General features: G+C 34.2%; 1 protein-coding gene across 5 annotated transcripts in view; it reads left to right on the top strand.

Moving 5' to 3' along the window:
• LOC114325338 (GPI ethanolamine phosphate transferase 1-like) overlaps nucleotides 1-20,068 on the top strand; it is a 229,856-nt gene that overhangs the window by 71,343 nt on the left and 138,445 nt on the right. For 3 of the 5 annotated variants that reach the window (XM_050642687.1, XM_028273392.2, XM_028273391.2), the window contains exons 3-4: nucleotides 432-570; nucleotides 8,547-8,846. The exons of the other annotated variants lie outside the window; for them this stretch is intronic. In XM_050642687.1, coding sequence (XP_050498644.1) covers nucleotides 432-570; nucleotides 8,547-8,846 — 439 coding nt within the window. The remainder of the gene's footprint in view (nucleotides 1-431; nucleotides 571-8,546; nucleotides 8,847-20,068) is intronic. 5 annotated transcript variants of the gene reach the window in all.

The following is a 20,068-nucleotide window of genomic DNA, read 5'->3' as shown; positions in this document are numbered from 1 at the left end:
GAAATCGTTCTCAAAAAGAAAGCAAATTAAACAATTCCGGAAAGATTTTATAACTTGATTTTTTTAGGTTATGTATTTCTTTTCAAACAACGAAATTTTGGTCGCGATCTTATGGACTGTAGCAATCTGTGGTTGAAAAAATTGTTTGAAATTGATGTTATTGCCCTAGGAGTGTCAAATTTTGACTGTTTTTGTGTTAATTTGTTTGTGTAATCTGTATCGCAAATGTGATTGTTGTAAAAATTAAATTTTGAATTTTGTTCATGCTTGTGTTGTGTGTTGGATATACATTGTGTATGAGATTTTAAAAAAAAATTCTTCAACTACCTTTATTTCTTTAATACAGACTTTTATTGTTGTCATTTATTTATTGTCATCATTAATTGTTGTTTAGGAAATATGTTGTAGTATTAAAGCCTTTACTATTTTAGAACCAATTTGCCCAAAGAGCTGATGCAATTAGAAGACTTTCCATTTTCAAAACCAGACTATTCTTACTTATCGCAACCTCAGGTTCTGCAATATATTAAAGATTATGCAAGTCATTTTAACTTACTATCTCATGTTCAGGTTTGTATATTTATAATTTTTTACAATAATGTCTTAATTTATATACTTTATTGAACTATAGACTTAAAATAAAAATAACAAAAAAATAAGAAATTTGCTGTACCTATACAGGGTGTTTGGTAAAGAATGGGCCATTGCTTAACCTCAGATTCCTGAGGTTAAAATAGGTCGATTTAAGCTAACTTACCTTAGTACAAAAGTTGATAATAACCGAAATACACGGTGTCAAAATTAAACTTTTATTTTATTTATTTTTGAATATTTTCTGACAGGCATGGGACAACGACACGAAATTTGGTAAGTGATGCTGGTATTGTACAATCTACTAAATTATGTTAGACAAACGTTTCTGGCTACTACCAGAGGCGTACGACGGGGGAACGTGAATTGTTGACCCTTTCCAAATTCTACGCCACTGGCGGAATTGCTTTTTAGTGCAATTTTTTTATTCTCCAATACTTTCTATTCAAATAACATACTCTTCATTCGTAACGATAAAGCCATTAGTTTTCGAGATATTTGAAGCTAAAAACGAAGGAGCATAATACATTAATCAAAATAAGTGTGCCTTTTCATTTTTAACTTCAAATATCTCGAAAACTAATGACTTTGTCATTACGAATGATGAGTATATTATTTGCATAGAAAGTATTGGAGAATCTAAAAATTATGCTAAAATAGCATGTTTATCAGTGGCGTAGAATTTGGGAAGGGTCAACCATTCACTTTCCCTAGTCGTACGCCTCTGGTAGTAGCCAGAAACCATTATTTAACATAATTTAGTAGGATGTACAGTACCTACACTTTGTGCCAAGTATCATAAGGATATGTCAAATAGTTTTATAGTATCGGGCACACATAATTCTTAAAGTTTTAAATAAAGAATAAATTATTAAAAAAAAAGAATACTTTCAAAATAATTTGACATATCCATGTCATACTTGGCAGAAAGTGTAGGTACTGTACACCCTACTAAATTATGTTAAATAATCGTTTCTGGCTATTACCAGAGGCGTAGGACAGGGGAAAGTGAATGGTTGACCCTTCCCAAATTCTACGCCACTGATGAAACTGCTATTTTAGCATAATTTTTAGATTCTCCAATCCTTTCTATGCAAATAATATACTCTTCATTCGTAACGATAAAGTCATTAGTTTTCGAGATATTTGAAGTTAAAAATGAAAAGGCACACTTATTTTGTTTAATGTATTATGCTCCTTCGTTTTTAGCTTCAAATATCTCGAAAACTAATGGCTTTATGAAGAGTATGTTATTTACATAGAAAGTATTGGAGAATAAAAAAATTGTACTAAAATAGCAATTTCGCCAATGGCGTAGAATTTGGTAAGGGTCAACCATTCACGTTCCCCCGTCGTACGCCTCTGGTAGTAGCCAGAAACGTCTGTTTAACATAATTTAGTAGGGTATACAGTACCAGTACCACTTACCAAATTTCGTGTTGTTGTCAAATGCCTGTCAGGAAATATTCAAAAATAAATAAAATAAAAGTTTAACTTTGACACCCAATATTTCGGTTATTATCAACTTTTGTATGAAGGTAAGTTAGCTTAAATCTACCTATTTTAACCTCAGGAATCTAAGGTTAAGCTATGGCCCATCCTTTACCAAACACCCTGTATACCTGGGACACGTAATGAGGGCACAGCGATCTGAAATTAAGACTGATAATACATGTAAAGATAAACAGAGGAAGGAGTATATGAAGAAAGAGATTGTCATGGTTGAATAATTTAAGGGACTGGTTTAAATGCATTGCTATAGAACTCTTCAGAGCAGCAGTAGATAGAGTTAAGATAGTGATGATGATATCCAACCTCCGATTGGGAAACGACACTTAAAGAAGAAGAAGCCTTAAACTTCTTAAATGTTAGTTAAGAATTATTGTTAAGAATTAAACTTTGAAGTGTTTAAAAAGTTTATATATCTAGGAGCAACAATCACCAATGACAACAATGCAGAACGAGAAGATAAAACGCGAATAATCGCTGGAAACAGATCTTTCTTTGTAATGCAATATCTAATGAAGTCAAAACTTTATCAAAAATAAAACAAAATTTAATCAAAAATTTACCTGTCAAAATCTGTGGGTTTTTCAAAAATGTATCGTAGTTCCTATTGTACAGAGTTGAGTGGTGGACTCTCACAGACGCCACCTGCAAGAAAATTGAGGCTTTCGAAATGTGGCTTTATCTACCAATCCTGAAGATATCTTTTACCTACCACATTGCCAATCAGGGTGTTTTGTTGGGAATTCAAAAAGAAAAAGAGCTGTTAACCACAATAAAAACAGCCAAAATCGAATACCTCGGTCACATCATGCAAACAGCAAGAGATATGCACTGCTGCAACTAGTCTTACAACGAAAAGTATAAGGAAAACGAGGACCGGGAAGGCGAAGGATTTCCTTGCTGAAAAATCTATGTAGGGGAGACCAGGGCAGAACGGGATACTTAAGAAAGAAAAATCCTAGAAAGAAAATTAAACGGTGTATTAATGTGTTGAAATGTGTTGGATTGGCAACGTGACATTGAAAGTGTTAAAGTGTTTGATTTTTCGCCAACGATAAACCCGAAAATTTCGAGAATTGTTGCGAAAATTAAATGTTAACTGACAGTACCAGGTGATTATAAAGTGAAGAACAATAAAATAAGTGTAAATCCACTGCGAAAAAGTGATATTCGGCGTTAAAAACAATACTGACAATAAGAAAAACAAGTAAGGTTATATTGATAAAGTGCACTTTACATCAACAATAAATTGAACAAGAAATTGACAAAGTTATTCAAGGTCAAATTTGACTTATACAAAACACCCAATTTTGCCGTGAATAAAAAGAAAATAAAGAAATTTGACAAAATAAAACATATCCAATTGTTCTATTTCATCAAATTCCTTCATTTTCTTTTACAAACCATACATTTTGTACACGTTAAATTTGGCCTTGAATAACTTTGTCAATTTCTTGTTAAATTTATTGTTGATGTAAAGTGGACATAAGATAAATAAAACAGCTAGTTCTATAGCTGAAGTCCGGTTCGAATATAAAGCGGTGGTGCCAAACCTCAATTAAAGCGAATAATTATTGGAAAGCGTAACTTAATAAAGTTTAGAGAAGCTGATTGCACTGAGAGGGGTAGATATTTCTGAAGGGTTGAACTGGATATCATCCCCTATCGCGGTACAAAGAATATTCTCGCGAAACTAGGGCAACATCAAGAAAAGTGAAATCTTATAAATATGACAGACTCAGATGATACGTATTCAGAGGGAGGAAAAAGAATAGCAGGAACTTGGGATGATGTATTCAAAAATTCCAAAAAAACCTATAGATCACCAAAAAACGGGATGATTCAAACCCAGAAATGCTAGCCCAAATGATGGATTTGCTAAAAGGACTGGCTGTGGATACAAAGGAAATAAAAAATCAACAGAAAAAGCAGGCGGAAACCATGAATATGCTAAAGGAACTGGGAAAGAAAAGCGACTGACAAAAGGGAGTGGAAAAGAATAGTACATCAAGCCATGGACCTACTAGGCTCGTAGTGCTTACATATTATTATTATTATTAAAAAATAACAAAGTCAGAGAGGATCATTTGCTATTAAACTTCATATAACTTACTTTATTGATAATCCAGATTGCTTAGTTATTTGGTTATAAAAAACTTAACTTATCAGTCCGAAATTCCCATTTTGCCGGTTACGGGGCAAAATGGGAATTTATTTTAGTCAGGCTGGCAGAGTTCGCAAATATGAGCACCTTCGTCTTCATCCTCAACACCTGCTCAGGAATTATGAGCCATGGCAGACACTACACACTACCCATCTTTCAGTTGAATGCAAATATGAGCATCCGTTTTCTTATTTAGTTTTCTTCCATCCATCTCGTACCATATAACGTCCATCTCGTTTTCTTCTTTAGTTTTCTTTGATTTTTTTTTTATTATCACTTTTAGTCCGATTCTTCTCACAAAGTTTAAATGCTGTAAAGTAGTGGCAATTTAGGAGAACGGGGCAAGATGGGATAATATCCCGTCTTGCCCCGACCGTTTTGCCCCAACAGACATTATTTCAAATAAAATTAGTAATTTCTTACGGAAAAGATATAAAACGGTTCACAGCACGCAATATTAAAATTCAATAACATATCTATTATATTTGAATGAAAAATGTGATAAAACTTACTGGCTCACCTTATAGCATTTCTATAAATATCACCAAAATTTTTAACAAAACAAAAGAAAACGGATTTTATGTCTGTAAAGAAGCACACTACGTGACTAGAAGTTTCTTTCTAATGACTGAAGTGAGTCAATCCATGTTCGTTCGAACGGCGCTATTGCCAATATTATGACGACTACCTATAAGTTATGCACACCGATGCATTTCCCGTTCTGCCCCGAGCCTCGTTTTGCTCCGGTTTCCCCTACCTATGTGGTTCAACACAACAACCTCAAATTGTTTCAGAGCAGAAGTGTAAAAAGTACAGATTGCCGTGATGGTCGCCAACATCCGAAACGGATAGGCTCTAACTTTATAGACATAATCTAAATATGCTAGCAATAAAGGTAGCACAATTTGACAGAGTATACTAAAATAAGCAGGCTTAGAATAAGCTATCTAAAGGAAAAATTATTAGAAGCACAATCTGAAAAATATTTTAAAACTAAACTGTTCACATCATAATTCAAATTGAAGATGATTAACAATTTTATGAACGAAACGTTCTACTACTCACCAGCTTTGGCCACTTGTTGAACAACAACTTCGAACCCACATACTCAAGTACGCAAAGAACTAAAAAAGGATACCAAATGGGAGAAAAACAACTTAAAATAATCTGCTATTCAGACAATGCAATACTCTCTCAAAGTCTCAAAATCTCAAAGATGATTTACAACGTTTGCTGCATCAATGTAATATAACCGCTAGAAAATTTAACATACTAATTTTCCCACAGAAGACATGCATGGTTATAACAGCAAATCTACTAAGATGTAAATTAGAGCTGGAGGGTCAGATATTAATACAAATGATGGAGTTTAGATATCTAGGCATCACACTATCTAGCTATGGGAACCTCGAAATAGAACTGGAAGATCAAGTTATAGTTCAGAGTAATAAGGATTTTCTCGGGACACTCAAAGATCCAGGTAGCTCTACTTTTTTAGTTATTGTAGATCTATGGGAAGAAAACCTACCTGTTTCCTGTCTAGATTTCGCGTCCGTTTTTTAATTATTAACAATTTAGTGCAAAAATCGCAATTTTTTCGATTTTTTGCACTCCATTCAAAAGCTAAATAGTTGACATAAAACTACAAAATTCAGTTTTTTAGAACATTGAAAAACCTTCAAAATGCCGATTTTTGAAAGTTAAAAAGTTAATTTCTTGCTACGCAAACTGCAAAATAAGTGAAAATCATTATTTGTTAATAACTTTTACTAAAATTATCTTAGAACTTTATTGTTTCAACCAAAGTTGGGTATTGGCGTACTTAACAAACCTTAAAAATTTGAGACCGATCCATTAATTAGTTTAAGAGTTATTCAATTTGTTTTTCCCAGAGACCTTTATTTTGCAATAAGATAAGACAGAAAATAATGAAGATAGGGCAATTCTGAGTATGCCAAATGAAAGTAGAAGAGTGATAGAATCAAAATGTATTAAAAAAAGAAAAAAATAATTAATATAGTCAAAAATCCGAATGCCAAATTTTTGAAATTTTGTAGTTTATAAACATTTAGAATAACTTTAAAAATGTTGTCCGTAGAAACAATCTTTTTATATATTCGAAACTATAGTATTTTAACACGAATTCTCAAATAAAAAAATTTAGCCTGGGTTCATTTGGGACAAAGTTAGCCATATGTTTTTTTTAATTCACAGCTAATTTGTTTATAATAATTAAGGAATCTCATTGATGCCATTTTAAAGAATGGGATTTGTATTTTTTCTTGAAAAATTTGCACAAACATTGTACCTTCACAGCACCCTCTACGATTTTTCAAAAATGTAGTTCAAACGATTACTAGGGGGAACCTACAAATCCACCGAGTTAAAATACCGAAAAAGCAATTTCAAACGAATATAGTTTTCTGTATCTCCGGATCAACTCAATGGATTTTGATCTTTCTTTTTTTAATTTGCATTGAATTTCTACGTACATTACAAATGTGCAATTTATTTATAAATTTATTAATTAGCAAACAGTCTAATTTGTTTAAACAATTCTTGAAAAAATATTTAGGTAGGTTTCCTTCCTATAGGTCTACAATAACTAAAAAAGTAGTCAGCTACCTGGATCTTTGAGTGTCCCGAACATGGTCTATTTCTAGCTTATTACCCTGGAGTATTAATAGAGCAAATAAAGCCGCAAGTGGCCTGAATAAATCAATATGGAGAAATAATGACATCGGAAAAGAAATGAAAGGCAAAATTTACATTTACATATAGAGGACAAAAATAATGATAGAAACAGCAGAGATGAAAACCTTTCGAAAAATCAATAGTAACATAGGTACTATGGGACGGTTTACTGTAAAGAGGCCGAAATTATTAGACCCAGTGCTGTTTTTGTAACAATGTTATTTAAAATTGTTCCGGTACGCAATGGTTCCGGTACGCAATGTTCCTGGGGTTCTGGGGAGTGTTCATAGGGGGGTTCACCACCGGGAAAACTTTTTAAATTTATCATCAATAAGGGCGTTTTAAAGCTATTTGGGAGCAAGGGAAGAATTCAGGAATTTGTCTATAATTTTGTTGATTTTTTAAATTTTTTGTACCAAGAGGTGCCGGTACGGCGTACCGGCGCGTACCGTCACAAAAACAGCACTGATTAGACCGAAAGCAGTACTGTAGAAGACTGAACTCATTAGACCGAAAAGCACTTTACCGAAACCTCACTAGACCAAAAAGTAGGAGACCGAAAGCATGAGACCGAAAATCATTAGGTACATAATCCAGGGTGCTCAAACAGGATTGTAATCTGAGCAAGGGTAACATCAACCTCCCTTCGCCCTTTATCCAGGTTTAGGACTCACAGCACAAAGTACTGGCTAGTTTAGAGGTTGTTTTTTGCTTTGTTTTTTGCTTTGTTTTTTGTTTTTATTTGTATTTAGTTTATTTTTTTATTTATTATGTACAATACTAAAAATTAAATACTAAAAATAGTTTAGAGGTTGTTTTTGCTTTGCTTTTTGTTTATTTTTTTGCTTTTTTTTTTTGTTTGTGGTTTAATTTTTTTATTTATTGTGTACAATACTAAAAATTAAAGTTATGTGGAATTCGCCTAACGTCACTTTACCCTTAATTTATTTTTACCTTCACTAATCTGTTTAACGGATGAATATTACTTCATATCAGACTGTACAGAATAGCAATTTACACAGTCTATAGTATATAGAATAATACAAAAAAATACAATAAACAATAAGACAGATATACAAAATCTTTAAATAATTAGTGCAATCTTTTTGATTTATGTACCATTTCGGTCTAATGCTGTTCGGTCTACTGAGGTTTCGGTAAAGTGCTTTTCGGTCCAATGAGTTCGATCCACTGCTTTCGGTCTAATGATTTCGGTCTAATTGTCGTGTACCCTATCTATGGGACAGAGCTGGAAGTACAGATATACGATGGAGATGCAAGTGGAGAACATTAATAACTGAGTAAGAAAAAGAAGAGTAGTACGGAATGACTACATTAACATAATAAAAATAAATAGAGTAGACGGTTCCCCAATAGGAAGACGAGCAGTGGGAAAACCACGAAATCAATGGAATGACAACTTACTGGAGGCACATTGAAAAAAACAGAGTCATGTGTACACAAAAAGAAGAAGAAGAAGAAGAATCAACTACTGGGAGAGGGGTCAGTCGGCTACTGGTACACTTTCGTTATATTAATGCATTATCTTTATTTATTATTTTATTCAGTCCTGCTTTTTTATTTCCAGCTTTTTAAACATGTAATCAAAGTCACTCCCCTCGAAAGGGGGAAGTGGTCAGTGGAAATCAAGGACCTGAAATCTAAACTTAGCGAAACAAAGACATTTGACGCCATTTTTGTCTGTATTGGAAATTATTCTACTCCTTTCATACCAAAATTTCCAGGCACTGAAAACTTTCAAGGAACGATCATTCATAGCCATGATTATAGGAAACCGGATCGGTACAAAAATCGAAAAGTACTCATTGTTGGTAAGGGTCCTTCAGGAATTGATATTGCTAGAATTATTAGTAAAGTATCAGATAATGTAAGTATAAGTACTGCTCTTTGCAATTAAAAAAATAATAAAATTTGTAAAAAAAGACAGCTTTAGACTAAATTCGACTCGGGGCCACCACCATCGGCTGACCAAGGTTTCTGCCTTTCAGCGTCTTCAGAGCCGCCTGTGGTGTATCCCGAAGCGAACTGAATCCAAGCTGTCGGATTATGTATATACAGGTTGATTGATTAGTAGGGTAAGGCTCAATAGCTCCGCTATAGTAATAGATAGCAATAAAAGTTAATAACCAAAATTTTAGCCACCTTTGAGCTTCACATTACAAAATTAGTTAGAATGTTACAGGGTGTTCGACAACACAGTGGCAGACCTAACTTATGTTTTCTTAAATGGAACACCCTATATTTTATTTTATATTCGAAATCCTGTTAACTTCTCCATCACAAAAATAGAAAGGTTTGTAATGTTATATAGGGCATTTACAAAGTTATAACTAATTTTGTATGAAAATCGTAACAAGTTCAACTCCCTGTATAAATAAAAATAAGCAAAACAGCAATGGTTTATTAATGCCATATTTTTTTATTTATTGTCAAAATTTTTAAGAATTATTAATATTGCTACTTTTTTTTATATCAAATACAGGGTGAGTCAAAACGCAAGTACATTATTTTCTCAGTAATGTTAAATGGAACACCCTGTATTTTATATCATTATTGAAAAGTAACATTAACGTACTTTAATTTTTATATATCATTCCCTATGCCCAAATTTATTAGTTTTCGAGATATTTTCATTTTTCAGAGTAAATTATTTTAGGTGTTTAAATTTATCTAAATTTTAAGTAAGCCATGACTGAATTGACAATTGAAGATTACCGATTTATCAATCCGGTAATCAATGTAACACTGTATCAAATAAAGAAATAAAAATAATTTATTAGTAATACATTTTACAAACAAAAACACAACCACTACATGCAACATTTTTGAAACAATTAAAAACTATCTTTTTATGTCAATCCAATAAATAAAGAAAATTAGTAATAAATTTTACAAAAAAAACACACAAACACAAAATGCAATATTTTGTGAAAACAATTAAACACTACTTTTGTATGTAAATGTAACAATGTAACAAATAAAGAACGAATCATAATTTATCAGTAATACATTTTGCAAAAAAACATGTTTGAAAAAATTAGAAGCTACTTTTAATAAAATATTTTTAATATTTAATTACATAAGGTGTTCAAAATTATCTCCTAACACATTTATGTAAGTACGCCTAAAAACGATCATTGAATGAGCTACTTACTCTACGGAGCAATTGTAAATTAACACATCGAAATACACTTTGTATTCTATTTTTCATCTCATCCCTTGTTGTTGGAGGTATTTTATAAACTTCATTATTAACATTACCCCAAAAAAATCAGTCCAGTTTATTAAATTCTGGTGATTTGGGTGGCCACGCTACTGGTCCATTGAAAAATGAAAATATCTCGAAAACTAATAAATTTAGACATAGGGAATGTTATCTAAAAATTTAAGTACGGTAATGGTACTTTTCAATAGTGATATAAAATACAGGGTGTTCGATTTAAAATTACTGAGAAAATAATGTACTTGCGTTTTGACTCACCCTGTATTTGATATAAAGAAAATTAGCAATGTCGGCCATTCTTGAAAATTTTGACAATACGTTAAAAAGTATGGCATTAATAAACCATTGTTGTTTTGCTTATTTTTATTTATACAGGGAGTTGGACTTGTTACGATTTTCATATAAAATTGGTTATAACTTTGTAAATACCCTGTATAACATAACAAACCTTTATATTTTTGTGATGGAGAAGTTAACAGGATTTCGAATTTAAAATAAAATATAGGGTGTTCCTTTTAAAAAAACATAAGTTTGGTCTGCCACTGTGTTATCGAACATTCTAACTAATTTTGTAATGTGAAGCTCAAAGGTGGCTAAAATTTTTGTTATTAACTTTTATTGCTATCTATTACTATTGCGGAGCTATTGAGCTTTACCCTACTAATCAATCACCCTGTATGTTACTGTGAAAGTCCGAAATTGGTGTATGTCGACATTCACCAGTGAATGTGAATGTCGACACACGCCAAATGCCTTGGTGAAAGACCGATTATTTATAAATTTTGCTATAGTTTCGGACGATCACCGGTGTATGTCGACAATCGCAAAAGAGTTACGGTGAATGTCGGAAATAAGCGGTTGTAACTAGTTTTTGATGATTTAGGGTGGCGTGTTTTATTTCTTGTTGTCTCCGGTCATTCCTACACAAGGTTTAGAAGCGCAAGCTAAGTTGATTTTATATTAGGCGTTTTTTCAAAAATTACATGCCCTAATTGAAAGTAAACGAGAAGACAATTGTTTTTATTTTTCTCAAGACAGATACAGATACTGAATTCTGCTAAAATTAAGTACAGTACACCTTTGGACTACAGGCGTTTAAAATGTTTTAACATTTTAAAGGTTAATGATGATGACAAGTTAGTTGTGCCATTAAAACCAGGAGAAACCAATATCCAGTATTATGTTACAAATGAAGAGTTGTTTGATATCCTTTTCGAAACTCACATAAGAACAGGGCATGGAGGAAGAACACGAATGCTGAAATAATAATAATTCTTCTTCTTCTTCTTAGGCAATCCACTAATGGATGTTCGCGATCACGTTTGACCATTTTTCTCTGTTCCTTGCAGTATGTATTAGGTCTCCTATGTTTTTTAGTCCTGTCCATTGTTTGACATTACGGAGCCATGACATTTTCTTCCTGCCCACTCCTCTTCTTCCTTCGATCTTTCCTTCAATTAAGGTTTGCAGAAACTGGTATCTTTCATTTCTAATTAGCTGCCCCAGGTATGCCGTTTTTCTATGTTTAATTGTGCACATCAGTTGTCGTTCTGTACCAATTCTTCTCAGGATTTCTTCATTTGTTATTATTGCAGTCCAGGGAACTTTAAGGATTCGTCGATAGATCCACATCTCAAATGCCTCTAGCTTATTCATTGTGTTTATTTTTAAAGTCCATCCTTCCATGCCATATAGGAGCACCGACCATATATAGCATTTTGTGAATCTTAGTCTTAGGTTTAGGTCAAAGTCAGAGTTCGTAAACGTTTCTGAATTTCATGAATGCACTTCTGGCTCTTTCTATCCGACATTTAATTTCCATATCCGACATCCAGTCTTCACATAGCCAGGTTCCCAGGTACTTAAACTTTCTTACGCGCTCTACATCTTGGTTGTTATATGCTAGTCTTGAATTTTGATGTTGACATAATAGACGGCTGATTATAAGGAACTTCGTCTTTTTTATGTTGATGCTAAGTCCCATGTTCTCGCTATGCTAATAATTACAACTTAAGTATAGTCGGCTCGCTAAACTCAGACACAACTGGCTAGTGATTTTAGTAGGTATTTTTTTATGTTTTTGGCCAATTTTACAGAAATTGGTAAAATTACTATTAAGTATTTAGTAATTATTAACTATTTAGTAATTATTTTTTGCCAATTTTACCAAATTGGCAATTTTACTTACTAAAATCACTAGACAGTTGTGTCTGAGTTTAGCGAACCCACTATACAAAAATATTACTCATGAAGTTGTAATGTTATATTTAGATTTGTGTAAACACTGTTAAATGAAACATAGTGCTCTAAAAAAAGGTATTGTTGTGAAACCAATGATAAGTTCCGAATTTAACTCTAGATGTCAAGTCGACTTAATTGACTTGCAATCACATAGTGACGGCTAGCATAACCTTTCCGGCTAGCCACCTCTTTCTTTGAAGTTTGAACATTTAATTTAAGCGAAAAGCAATGTTTATTTGTGAAATAAACATTTTTTTTCTGATTTGTGACATCAGTAAAATGTATTTTGAATTAAATAAATTACATACATTCTTTTTTTTTGTCAAATAATTTAATTTATTAATTTTTTTTGACACCCTGTATAAATAATGTAAATGTTTATATTACTGAATATAGAATTTAATAACCTTTCAAATGAGCTAGAATAGGGGTCGTTATTCTCATTTAAAAAAATAATCGATTACGTCATCACGTCCAGATGGATGACGTCACTAGTATGGCATATATGCCAATACATCATAATTTAAAAATAGAAATCGACCTGTTCCGGGATGTTTCCTTAAAGTGGCCGGTTTACGAAATAACGAATTTATTCCTTTCATTTGCACCATACTGTATACATCTCAAAGGCAGCTATTCTATTATCTGTTTTAGAGTCCATTGTACAACTTTCACATCCATACAAAAGACAGAAAAAACGTAACATCTGATGATTCGAATTCTGAGCTCCAGACTAAGGTCTGATATTGTCAAAAATGTTTTCATGTTCATGAGTGTCCTCCTCGCTTGTTCTATTCTTGATAGGATTTATTTTTTTGGGTTACACTGACATGGTTATGGTTATGGACATTTGCTCCCAAATATTTTATGGAAGTTACCTGCTCTAATATTTGGCAGTTGGCATGAAAATCTACGTTTATAAGGTGTCCTTGAAAATACTACAATTTTAGTTTTGAAAAGTTTAGATGTAAATGTATGTAGATGACAGGGCCGTAAGTACGATGTTGTGGGCCCCGGGGCTCGGGGCAAACATGATCTGGGGCCCCCCTACCGGGGGGTTTAACCCCCAGAGAAAGGGGAGGTTAAACCCTCCATCTTTCATCTGAAATCATCTGAGAAAAACGTTTTACGAAGTTGATTGCTTCGTTTTGAAGGTCTTGTTCGTTTGCATTCAAAATAAAATCAGGTTGAACAATTCGGTACGTATCTAACACTGCTTTCATTCCTTGAAAGCGAGTGTCTAGCTGATGGCATAATGTGTCGATCATTGAGTAAAACACGGTTACTCTAAAGCATGACTTGGGATCATGAAGTCTTTCATCTTCGCACAGTTCATCGAAATGTTTTTCTTTCGTCTTCTGCATTCTTTTTGGAGCGAACCCTACTGGTATTCCCCAACGTTGACACATATTTGAAGCCACTTCAAAGAAGGTTTCAAATTGTCCTATCATTTCAGTTAGTTTTAAGAGGCTCTCTTCAAGTAAACTGCAAGCTGTTAAGTCCCAAGATTTTGATTGCAGTGTTTTCGAGACTATGTTGAGGATTTCAAGGATTTTATTTTGCACAACTAGTAACAAAACAAATTTGAATGATTCTAGTTTCTTTTTTTCAGTTGTGCTGCTTCGTCTCTTTCATTTCTTTTGTTACTTGTCAGAACTAGACTTGAAAGCCACTTCAAAACATCGCAAAATCTCTGTTTCAATGTATTGACTGCATCAAATATTCCAGGCCAGCGTGTTGGGTTAAGAGGTTTTATAGAGTCACTTTCGAGGATTATCTTTCAGATTGGTATGAGGATTTCAGTGCCTCCCAACGAACGGTACTGTTCGTTAGGAGTTGGAAAAATATGAAGATATGAAGGTTTATTTAGAGAAAATGCAGGAAGAGGTAAACCATATTGCTGAGAAGATACAGAAAATTGAAAAGGTGGGTGAAAAATTCGAGAATGCGTTAAAATTCGATATGGAAAAAGTGGAAGAAAAATTGAAGGAGATAGGAAAATGTCAAAAAGGAGGAGAGCGTAGGGTAGTAACTGTATACAGCTCTAATGAGAGCAGAATCCAATTTGGCGGGGATATTAGAAAACGACATTCGGTACCTTTCATTAAAATCTTAAAAAAAAACAAATTCCAACATATGCAGAACTTCGACGACTGCAAAGAAATTATAAGAAGCCATCTAAAAGACGGAGCTGCTTTGTGGTTTGAAAGCAAATAAAATGAGAGAACTTTGGAGAGATTTTTAAATAAATTTTTTATAATGGTGCAGGTGAAACAGGTTAAAATTGATCATTGAAGTTGTTAGAATTAATATGCCTTGTACTTACTACAATCGGACAACTCGAAATACAACTTGACTGAAAGTACTTTAAAAAGTTTATTTGACCTCGTTACAATCTATGCACGGCCAACCAAATGGAGGCCCCTGGGGGAACCCTCTTGGCTGGGGGCCCCAAGGCACTGCCCCGGTTGCCCCAATGGTAGTTACGGCCCTGGTAGATGACGTTCGCTATAACGAACTACCGCATTTATTATATCTTGTAGTTCTTGTGCGTTGCTTGCTATTAAGACGGTATCATCAGCGTACCTGATGTTGTCTATGCTGGTTCCGTTAATATTGATTTCACCTTGGACAGTCGTCCAATGCTTCTCTTAATGTAGACTCTGAACAGATTAAATAATAGCGGTGATAAGACGCAACCCTGTCGCACAGTGTATGTTCTTACACTTAAAGCTACTTGAAAATTTATATCTCAAATAAGGAGAAAAATTAATACTCACCCAATTTTTCCGTTGTACATAGTTAATTTTATTATTTGTGACAATATAATTGGATTAATTTATATTGATGCTCTCGGTCTTAGGTCGTACTATCAACTGTGCATTGTCGGTCAGGTTGTAAGCTAGGGATGGGAAAAACCTACCGGTTTAAACCTAAAACCGGTTTTTTTACTAGGCAATAACCGGTTTTACCGGTTGTTTTTGTCCCGGTTATAACCGGTTTTTTCTTTTTAAAGTAAAAACCGGTTATTAGGTTTTTACGGTGATTAGGATTAGGTTAGGGTTAGGTATTATTTCGGAGCCCAATCATAATTATTATTCTCAAGTAATTATTCCAAACAAAAATTTAATTCAAATTTCATTTTATTTTATAAAATACAGAAGCAAACTGAAAGTGCAATCTCACATCAGCCAGAAACAATTATTAAGTTTTATTATAATATTTCCTTGAAAAGGTATTTGTAATCATAATATTTACATAAGAAGTGATCTGGTTGAATTAGACGCAAACATCATCTATTTTTCACACTTAACTCTTGATATTGAACGTGACTTTTTCTTATTGCCAAGAACCAATCTCCAAGAATTTCGCTATGTTTTCAAAACGATACACTCATACAGGAAATATTAAATGAGTTAAAATGTGCCTATTCTACAAAAATTCAAACGTGTTAAAAGTAATACATGTTCTTTCGATAGTACTAATTTTGATCATATTGATATCGAGTCGAATGGAGTATCGCAAACTAAAGTGTATTGTAAATGTAACTTTGTAACCTATTGGATTAAAAAAACCGAAAACCGGTTTTTTAAAAAACCGTTTTTTTTTGGCCGGTTATAACCGCCAGGTTAAACCGTAAGCAAAAAAAAACGGTATAACCGAAAACCGGTGTTTTGTCAAAAACCGCCATCCCTATTGTAAGCCTTCTTTTCTAGGATTTTAAAATGTCTTTCTTTGCACAGAAATACAGGGAGTGGTTACTTTATGTTTGATTACAATGTTTTTTAATGTTGTACTCTTTCAAAAGATTTTTTGATATCTATGATGTTTACAAATAATCAACCTTGGATCAGTCGAGAACATCATATATTTGTTGATTAAACTTATCCCAAGATTTGCAAGCCGTGCAAAAGGATACTTCATAATCTCATACAGAGGGTGGATTACGTACTGTAAAACCAAGACTGCCATGTTGGGTTTATCTTTAATATGACCCCTTCTCTTAATTGGTATCTCCCACGAATTAATCACAAGAGCGATTCAGCTGAAAGGAATAGACGAAACAAGCTGCACATAACAGAGCAGAAATGCAGATAGCCACAGGCTGTGCGTAAGGAGAATTTTTTTGCTCCATTGTAGAATCTTATCAGGGATGGTTCAGCAACGACAGATATTATGTCTTGATCTATGCGGATGACCTAATATTACGATGACTCTGACTGTAGTTACAAAGGGGACTTCAAAAGTAGGGCCTTCTGGTAATCATAATGGTACTTCAGAAGTAATCAGAATCTGGTACTTAGAATCAGCAGATAGAACTACTAACCAAGCGAGAGGTTACTATGTTATAGATAGCCAGACGCAATCATGGGAAATATATTTAAAACCAGTCAAGATATATTGAAATTATAATATGATGATAGAACAAACGATAACATATTCCTCAGTAATATGGTGAAAAAATTTGTTGCAAAAATGGCTATTCTCAAATTAAACCAGGTGTAAAAACTTTTATGCCTTGGAATTGCAGGAACTCTGAGGGGCACACCAACAAGATCTATGGAGGCCCACACTAGATCGCAGGTGGTACACATTTTTTGGAGTAGTACTCCAAAAACATATGGTACCTAATCAGTAGTCCTGTACAATCTGGTACAGAGTTCCAGAATTCTAGAATGGGTATCATGAATAAATGAAAAATGTGTATCAGCCAATTGGCTGCACATGACTGCCTTATAACAGATGGCATCCAAAACAAAGGGTCGTGTGAATTAGCTATCTGAGTTGAATTTCTTTTTCTTCTTCTTATTTTCCTGTCCTGTTTCTTCTGTTACAGTCTCTGCTGCGATCCGGAGCTCCAGTTCTCGTATTATCGTTTTTTGGGGTCTTCCTATGGGTCGCTTGGTGTTAGACTTCAATGTCTTCGCCCATTTCTGATCTACGTGGTCTCTCCACATGCGTCGTCAAGCTTTTGTCCATCTCACTACGTCTTGAACGCCTAGCTCTCTCAATGTGTCTTCGTTTCGTATCCTATCTCTGAGTGTGATATCTCTCATGGATCTTGGGGTTTTCATCTCTTTTCTCATTATTTGTTTGGTCTTTGTTGCCTCGGCCCTTTTCTCAACTGCGTATGTCAATACGGGTCTAACAAATGTCTTATAAATGAGGACTTTGCTTTTCGTGTTCACATATAGTTATTCGCTTCTTTCGTTGCCTGCTATTTTGTTTCTTGCCACAGATGCCTGTTGCTAGATATTTCCACACCCAGGTATCTACAGTCCATTACCTGTTTGACTATATGGTCGTCCACTACTAACTTACATCTAATTGGGTTCTTAGATATTACCATTGATGAGTAAGAGAAAACCCAATCAATGGTAAATATTTTTCTTCCTCTTCTTCCTGCTTCCTTAATAGGCTCGCACCTTTTCCATCTTCGGTTGCCTCCTCATCAGATATCCAGGTTGTCACTCTATCTCTTCATTGGTCTTCCTATACTGCTTTGGCCGTTTGGTGATCTGTCTCGTGCTATCTTTACCAGTCTCCCTTCTCCCATTATGTTTATATGGCTATACCATTCTTTTTTTTTTCTCTTCAGTGTCCAGTCATTTATATTCTCTATATTACAGCTTTGCCTAAGCTCTGTGCTACGTTGTCTATCCCATAATGATTTTCCTGTTGTAACGGTTTGACACGTTACGGGCTCATTTTTGAACTCTTTAATTATTGCCTAATTTATTTTCTGTTGATTTCTTTCAAATTATTTTTAATTTTCTCGTAAAGGACTACTTACGTGACGTCACACTTCGGCGTCTACGGAACAGGGTCTAGGACATTTCGGCGTCGCCGTTTCGGCGTGGCCATTTCGGCGTGGCCGTTTGGGCGTAGAGCCGTTTCGGCGTAGGCCGTTTCGGCGTCGGCCATTTCGGCGTCAGAGATTTTATTTTAGTTGACTAAATACCTACATTGGAGTCTATTAGTAAGACATTATTTTGAAAAAAATCTTTTAATATAGTTATTTAAGTAGATACATTGGAGTCCATTGATCACAAAATTTTAATATTAATGGTAGATTTGTATATGTCAATTTTATACTTATGTGTGTGTGCTTGTTATTTAGCTCATAGTTAATGTAATATCTGTAATTGGCTTCTAGCTGTAGATATTATATATAAATAAATGAATAAACAAGATTTTGGAAAAATGAATATTTTATTTTAGTTATTATTTACATGTTATAATTAGATATGTGCTAGTCCAATTAAAAATTCTGAAACATTTATACTTACATACAAGACATTTATATTTAACCTACAAAACTTATTCACGAAATATTAATTAAAATAAAGTACCTACTTACATATTATAATTATGTGCTAGTCCTCTTAAAAATTCTAAAACATCCCCGTTTGCATCAAAATTTCCCACAAGCCGTGAAATGCGATCATCTGCGTCTCTGTATTTTCTTAATTTCAATGGTGGGAGATTACCTGCCACAAGTTGCTCGAAATAGACATCTCGACCTTTCTGCACCTGACGCAGGCCATCTATAAATTTCCATATGGTTGGATGATCTGCTCCCAATTCCATCTTGAGTCTTCTATGGGCGGCCTCAGCGTGATTATTTGTCCGGTCTTCTCCATCCAGAGTTCTCTGGTAGAGGTTCCACATCCTTTGGGGAAATAAACTTGGTCTTCTGCCATTTCCTCTTCTGTTCATACGTCCAATATAGTAGTCTTCAAACCAGTCTACAAGTGGTTGGTGTTCAGCAGGTAGAGCTTCCGCTAGAACGGCAAAGGCATCATCTAAATGTTCGATAGGAACAAATGCTAATGCTGTCAACATTCTGCAATTTAAAGCGAATTGTGGATCAGCATTATACTCTCTCGTATATCCCATAGCAGCCACTTGTTTCTTCATATTTTGTGCCAAATGGAAAAAACATCCATTGATGTCGACGCCTGGAAAACAATCTTCCATTGCCTTAAATGCCGCCTGTTCGAAATCGCAATGGATTGCTCTGGGTTGCAAATTTGGTACAATTTGTCTGATCAATTCAAACATACGGGTATATGTGGATCTTGTTTTATTCGGCAGCATGGCATAAAATATTGGATGGACTCCATTATATTTTGTGGCCATAACTGTGTATACTTGTAAAAATAGAGATGGTGCTATAGCAAATGTACCGTCACCATACCACACATCTGAGGTCTGTAGATGTTGCAGCCACGATTCTCTCCCGAAAATCAAAATTCTTTGCAATCCTTCTCCATCATCTGCTAATAAAAAATTTTCTTCTACACCATCTTGTAACGTGTAAACACGATAAGACTCGGGAATTACTAACTCTTCAACAGTTGTCGGATTTGATGGGGCTGCATGAACTTCGTTACGTTTTCGTCTGATGAATTTTCTCATCGCGCCAGTGTTTGGGAGCCGACCATGACAAGCTTGACTTGTATTTCTCAGGCACTCATTGATTACCACTATTGTCCCTTCGTTTGTTTCTGTAGCACGCTTTTTCATTTTTGTAACAACTTGTGCTACTTCCACGTCCATCGCCGAGGAGTCGTGAGTGTGAACATTTACTTTCTTGATGACTTCACCATCTCTTGTATGTA

The sequence above is a fragment of the Diabrotica virgifera genome, chromosome 1 (genome assembly GCF_917563875.1).
Source record: "Diabrotica virgifera virgifera chromosome 1, PGI_DIABVI_V3a".
Taxonomy (NCBI): Eukaryota; Metazoa; Arthropoda; class Insecta; order Coleoptera; family Chrysomelidae; genus Diabrotica; species Diabrotica virgifera.
The sequence above is the reverse complement of the archived record's forward strand: the minus strand, read 5'-3'. Positions and strand labels throughout refer to the sequence as shown.